The following is a 6,508-nucleotide window of genomic DNA, read 5'->3' on the forward strand; positions in this document are numbered from 1 at the left end:
AAGGAAGGAAGGAAGGAAGGAAGGAAGGAAGAAAGAAAGAAAGAAAGAAAGAAAGAAAGAAAGAAAGAAAGAAAGAAAGAAAGAAAGAGGGAGAAAGAAATTAAGAGAAGCTCGGGTACACTGGGAAGCAGGGATCAAGGACTGTGTTCTTCAGGTGGAGTTGGTGCAGCTCGTCATCGATGGGGTGAACTATTTGATTGACTGTGAACGGCGTCTGGAGAGAGGACAGGATATTCGAATCCCTCCACCTCTTGTCCACAGCAAACATTAACTCCCCATCCCCAGAGGATGAGTCAAGACCTCCAGGACTTCTGCATATTTAACAGTGGCCCAGTCTACTTGCCCTGGACCTGCCTCTCTCCCTGTCCTAGTAAAGACTCCACATTATGTTGCAGCTGTCTGTGTTATTTCTATGGTGTGGTGAGGAGGAAGTAGAAAATGAAAAGAAACAGTGAGGTTATTCATGATGGCAAGAGGCGTATATGCCAGGAGCACAGTTCTCAGGTGGGTGGAATGCATTGGAATTTTACCCACAATCCTCATCCACTTACTGAGAATAATTAGTATGCACTTCCATTTACAAGTTGTTCAGTATGATGTAAGTGTTCTCCCTCAACTGAAGGAACAGTTATCATAATAGGTGGCCAAAAAAGCTGACGGGCAATGCCAGGGCCCAGGAGGCTCGGAACCAGTCGTAGAGACCCCAGGCTGAGTTTCGACCTAGAATGAGACAAGGAATGGGAGGAAAAATCACAGTTCCGTTCCCCAGGAGCCTTTGATGCTTCAAATTTAGCTCTGTGTCTAGATCCCTCTACTCCAGAGATTCTCCTGTGTGGGGTCTGAGGACCAGACAGCACCAAGTTAGGACTTAGATGGACTCTGGGTCAGATGACAGCTTATCAAACTATGCAGTTGGTAACGTACCCAGCTGCTCTGGGATCTCCTTCCCTTCGTGTTGGGCCCACGCAACTGCTCGCCGCTGCTCAGGACTCAGATAGGCCAACTGTTCAGGAGTAACAGCTACAGCCTGACCCCTGGTGAGACTAGATAACTGGATGGGGTTGAAGACCACCTAGAGGAAAGGACAGGAATCAGTACATGAAACCCCATTGGACCCATGCTCTCCCTGTGGTAACTCTAGGCCCCAGTCCACCAAAACTCACTGCAAACTTGGGAGCAGGAATGACAGAAATGGCAAGAGGAGTCAGGCCTTGGATCTGTCCCTGCAGTAATGCTGAAAGAGCCAGGTCTGGGATGCCAGCTAGTGAAGGAAGCAGAACACATCTATCCTAGTCCATCCACAATGTGGAAGACAAACCCTGACACCTAGTGACAAACTGTGGCCCAGCTTCCCTACCTGCTATTGTGCCAATTTCAGTGAAGATCTCAGGCCCCCAGTTACTGACTGGGCCAAAGCCACCAGGCAACACAAGGAGATAGGCCAGAACTTCCAGCTGTTCCTCAGAGCATGGGAGATGCAAGCTACCCAGGAAGAGAGCCGCTTGGCTGTGGAGCAGTAGGAAAAAAGGGAGAAGAATTCAGCTTCAGTGGCAGAGGCTGTGGTCATAAGATGGAAGAAAAGATCCAAATGAACTCCCTTCCTTCATGGGACAACTCTTTCACGAGCCCATCTCTACTACAACACCACCACTCCAAATCTTCCGTAGGTTACCTAAACTCCCAACTGCTGATGTGCTGTAACTCCTCTGGCCGCAATCCACAGAGTGTGTAACCCAGTGCTGTCAGATAAATGAAGTCCAGGTGGCTCACATGCCGACCACTCTGCCTTAGGAAACTGGAGACCACGGCTCGGAGCTGGGGAGGGTGGGGTGGGGAGGACACAGGATAAAGAGATTAAATCGTGGGGAATAAACGGATGGGAAAATGAGTAGGGGAGTGGAAGGGCTACTAAACTGTATTTCCTTGTTACTAACATCGAATGATCCAAAAGTTATGGAGAAAATCAGGGACGCACCCTTGCCCTCAAACAATAGAAGGAAGAGGAGAAAGGGGAAAGGAGAAAGGAGGGTAGAGAGTACTAGGAATCCAGAACCTCAGAGAGAATGAGTCAGGTCCTAAGGTCACAGTGTAGAGTCCTACGAAAAGACAGAAGCTGACTGTGGTGACACACTTGTCATACCAGAATTTAGGAGGCACAGACAACAGAACCAGGAGCTCTAGGCCATCCTCAGCTATGTGATAGGCTCAAACCCAGGGTAGGCCACCCAAGACTTGTCCAAACAAACAAAAAACCAAAACAAAACAAAAAACCTAGAAAAGATAGGAAGAATGGCCGGAAAGGATTGCATGAGAAAATCCCTTGGGTCTGGATAATTGAGAGGACTGGGTCTACAGGATGTATGTCTGGGGCAAGGCAAGGAAGAGAGGAGGTGGTACCTGCATGGAACTCCAGCCATCTATTTGCCCCAGGCTGCTCAGCACACCCCAGTCCACCAAGGTAAGCTCCTGCAGTTCCCGTTCTCCTAGACCTATCAGGAGACGGCCCAGCTGCAAGATCTGCTCAGGACGGAATCCTCGAGGGGGACCCCACAACTAGGAGGAAGACAGGAACCATGTGAGTGGAACAAACGCTAGACTAGGCAGCAGATGCTGTGGGATCCTGGCCAGATCTCTCCCCTTGTTTTTACTTTCTTCTATAGTAAGATGAGTTTCTCTGATAAAAGATAAAGGGTTACTAAAAGGCTGGCGTCTACATAGGAAAGAAGAGCAAACTCCAGTCCATGAATTCGAAGCTTTATATGCACCAGACCCCATGAAGTATCTGCTAAAGTGAAGATGCCAGATCCAAACTCCAGAGATTTACTTAGTCTGGTCCCCCAGCAATTGCCGGTTAAGAACTTGCTCCCTGCTGGGAGGGCGTGGTGGCACACGCCTTTAATCCCAGCACTCCGGAGGCAGTGGCAGGCAGATTTCTGAGTTTGAGGCCAGCCTGGTCTACTTTGCGTTTTCACCCATTTGGTCCCATTAGTCTCTCCATCCCTAACCTGCTTGGCCTTGCCCATGGCTGCCCGTAGTTCCTCAGGACCAAGTCCTGGATCTCCAGCAAATAGTGACAGGCAGTCTTCAAAGTCTGAGAGTTCCATCTCTGCGATTTGTGTCGCAGACCAGGCCGCTGGGAAGGTTCCCCGTATGTCCGCACAGTTTGGTACAGGCTCTGAAGGAGGAAGGCAGAGACAAAGGGTCAGTGTGATACTAAATTATGCCTACAATGATAGTTATAGGTCATCCAACCTTTGGATGATGGAGCGGTGTGGACACCATGGGCTAAGGAACAGTGACAATGAGAACTCAAGAGTTCACGTGGTATCTGAACTATGATCTGACTGGATACAAAGTCATCTTGTGTTAAACAGAACACAGAGGAGATTGCTTGGGTACTTAATGAAGAACTGAGTTAGAATCCAGGTCTCTAGCCTCTTGATTGTCTCCTTCTGTTTAAGGAGTTCCCCAGGAGAGAGTTCCACACTTTGCCAGGCTCAAAAGAACAGGAAAATAGAATTCTGGGCTAAATTGCTGTTTTGTTTTGCTTTGTTTTGTTTTTGAGACAGGATTTTACATAGCCCAGGTTGGCCTTAAATCTGCTATGTAGCTAACACTGACCTTGAATTCTTGATCTTCCTGCCTCCATTCCCATGTGTTTGGATGACAGGTGTGTACACTACCACACCTGACTTTAAACATCTAAGGGGTTATAAACTGCCAGGATTATAGACCCTTACAGCTAGAAGAGACCTTGAATATCATCTTGTAACCCTTGTTGACCAAACCCCAGAGATCAGGAAACCTGCCCAGAGACACAGCACACCTAGAGCCCAGCTTCCCACTCTACCATGTTGCTTGTGGTGGAACCAGGGGCCTGGTAAATGTCAAGCCAAGCTCAGCCACCAACAGTCACCCACCCAGGCCTCCAATTGCACTGTTTGTCTTGACACCTCTTCTCTCTCACACACCCTGATGGGCATATGAGTATTTGGGGAACTTCACCTTGGAGACCCTCAGCAGCTGGATGCACAATCCCAGCTACCAGAGCTGCTTTCTTGTGGGCAAGCTGTGACTCCCCACACAGATGGCCCACTCTGCTCTGCTCCCAGCTTTGATGCTTTCCCAGAAGCCTCTCCAGCGTCTCTGGGCCCAAAGCCTCCTGCAGGACAGAGAATAAAGGGAAGGAAAGGTAAGCTGGCAGTTAGGGCCAGGTGCTATCATTTCCAGATCCTACATTGGGTATGGGGGCTCATGCCTGGAATCTTAGCACTCCAGACGCTGAAGCAGAATTGCCATGAATTTTCTTTTTTAAAGCCAGCCTGGGCTATAGAACGAGTCACTCATTTGTGGCTGCCACAAACAAACAAAATTGAAAACAAAAGCCATAAACAAGTCCGGCCTTTGTTTAACAGTCTTGCCTGAAACAAGTTGCCCCGCTCCCCCTGAGCTCACTCCCCAGAGCTACCTCTCAGTCCCCTTGTTCCTTCACCTCACCCTGGGGATTGAGGAAATAGCCTCAGCAGACAGAGTGAATACTAGGCGTCCAGCTTGCTCTATTTCATCCTGGGTCCACAGTTCTGGTTTTCTAGGGGACAGAAGGGATAGCATAGAGTTGAAGGAACTGTAAGGACTTTGACATGCTGTGACTGGGGAGCCAGGGTACCTTCAGGCATGTGGAATGGGATGCCACTCTGGCTGATGGTCAAGGACATAGAATGTTACCAAAGGACCATACCCAAGAACAGGCTCCTGCAACAGCAGCCATCCCAGCTCTGTGGCAAATGTCTCTCCTAGGCAGAAGCCCTGCAGCTGACTGAGATGAGACAGTAGAATGGGTAAAGGGATCCGTCGCGTGCTCTCTATTCCCAGGAATCCAACCAAGGGGCCTAGTGTCTCCAGCACTTCTTTGGAGATTGGGGTCTCCTTTGGAGCCTGGAGAGGGGCATCAAGCCTTGGAGAATGCACCTGACTCAGAGTACCAGACTCTTCAATCAAGATACCAAGTCCCTTGACCCTCCCTCTGCTTCTACTTCCAACTTGGCCTCTATGAAGGCCATTGCTCTTGTTCATTGCCTTAAATAGTGAATGAGCTCAGACAGAAGCAGGTAGAAAGACTGAGAGGCAGAACCCAAAGGATTTCTTAGACTCCAAGGGACACAAACATGAAACATGAAGCAGGTTAATCAAAGAACAGAGCGGCAGATCTAGAAAGCCAGTAGGTAGATTAGCAGTCTAGGACTTGGGCCTAGAAGTGAAAGAACACTATTTGAGGGGCAAGGATTGCCAAAGACAGCAGATCTTGGTCTGATAGGGTAGATACTTACCAGGTTTTTAAGTGCTCGCTCTGCCAAGACTGTCTGGTGGAGTGGAGTCAGTGCCAGCAGCTGCTCTGGAGCACCTTGGACCATCTCCACCACCAACATAATGGAATCATTGGACAATCTGTCCATCAGCTGGATCCTATTATCGAAATTTGGCAGTAGTGACACTCAAGTGGATCTGAGCCAAGCTGAGAAAGGCTCAAGTCCCACATTCCCAATATCAGACCTAAACCTGTGACTATACAGAACTGACATCCAACAGTCCTGAGCCAGTTCACACCATGTGCTTGAAGGGACAGAGCAAAGAGAGTGGCTATCTCTAGCTATCTTTTGAAACAATCCTATCTGATGTGATGAACTCAAAAGCCCCCTGTTATTAAACACTGTTCAAATCTCCTATTAGTCTCTCACAAGTAAAGAACTTCGGTTTTCTTGTTCATGACTTTTACCTCAGCTGGGCAATTAATTACCTTAGAGAACCAATGTAGTTAAAGAGATTTAAATGGCCTTAAAAAAAAAAAAAAGAACAGAACGGAAATCAGAAGTGGTGCTTGTCTTCTATATAGGGTTGAGTGCATGAATACCAAAACCTACAGGAAATCTTGCAAGCAAACAAGCATGGGTGTTATCTGCCCCCACCAGCCTCACACCTCCAGGAAGTCTTTGACTGCAGCCTTTTCCTACTCTCCCTTGCAGCTCAGATGGCAAGGGGCTGGGAAAATGAGGAAGGAAGCACATGCCTGAGGTCTTCATGAGCTAGGGGCTGGAGAGATGGCTCAGTGTCTAAGGGCACCATTTGCTCTTCCAAAGGACCAGGGTTTGATTCCCAGCACTTTCATAGGGGCTCACAACCATCTGTACTCCATTTCCAAGAGATCCAACACTCTCTTTGGTCTCTGTGGGTACCAGGTATTTATTTGATACATAGAAATACATGTAGCCAAATACTCATACACATAAAATAATAAATTATTAAAAATATGAAGAAAAAAATGCCAAGTGAGAGTGTGGTGGCACATGCCTTTAATCCCAGCACTTTGGAGTCAGAGACAAGTGAATCTCAAGGAATTCGAGGCCAGCCTGGTCTATACAGTGAGTTCCAAGCCAGCAAGAGCTACAAAACACAATGAGACCCTTTTATTTTTTTTATTTTTTTTTGGTTTTTCGAGACAGGGTTTCTCTGT

At 47.9% G+C, this 6,508-nt stretch overlaps 2 protein-coding genes across 2 annotated transcripts in view; one reads left to right on the forward strand and one right to left on the reverse strand.

Moving 5' to 3' along the window:
* The window catches only part of Ckmt1a (creatine kinase, mitochondrial 1A), a 5,383-nt gene extending 4,995 nt beyond the window's left edge, over nt 1-388 (forward strand). Inside the window, exon 8 of the mRNA XM_021156482.2 lies at nt 52-388. Coding sequence (XP_021012141.1) covers nt 52-271 — 220 coding nt within the window. The 3' untranslated portion in view covers nt 272-388. The remainder of the gene's footprint in view (nt 1-51) is intronic.
* Strc (stereocilin) overlaps nt 385-6,508 on the reverse strand; it is an 18,528-nt gene continuing 12,404 nt past the window's right edge. Inside the window, exons 19-29 of the mRNA XM_021156511.1 lie at nt 5,328-5,463; nt 4,739-4,935; nt 4,498-4,588; nt 4,006-4,162; nt 3,006-3,175; nt 2,398-2,553; nt 1,673-1,815; nt 1,358-1,506; nt 1,164-1,261; nt 925-1,072; nt 385-720 (exon numbers count right to left, since the gene is read on the reverse strand). Of these exons, the coding sequence (XP_021012170.1) occupies nt 632-720; nt 925-1,072; nt 1,164-1,261; nt 1,358-1,506; nt 1,673-1,815; nt 2,398-2,553; nt 3,006-3,175; nt 4,006-4,162; nt 4,498-4,588; nt 4,739-4,935; nt 5,328-5,463 (1,534 nt within the window). The 3' untranslated portion in view covers nt 385-631. The remainder of the gene's footprint in view (nt 721-924; nt 1,073-1,163; nt 1,262-1,357; nt 1,507-1,672; nt 1,816-2,397; nt 2,554-3,005; nt 3,176-4,005; nt 4,163-4,497; nt 4,589-4,738; nt 4,936-5,327; nt 5,464-6,508) is intronic.

The sequence above is a fragment of the Mus caroli genome, chromosome 2 (assembly GCF_900094665.2).
Source record: "Mus caroli chromosome 2, CAROLI_EIJ_v1.1, whole genome shotgun sequence".
NCBI lineage: Eukaryota > Metazoa > Chordata > Mammalia > Rodentia > Muridae > Mus > Mus caroli.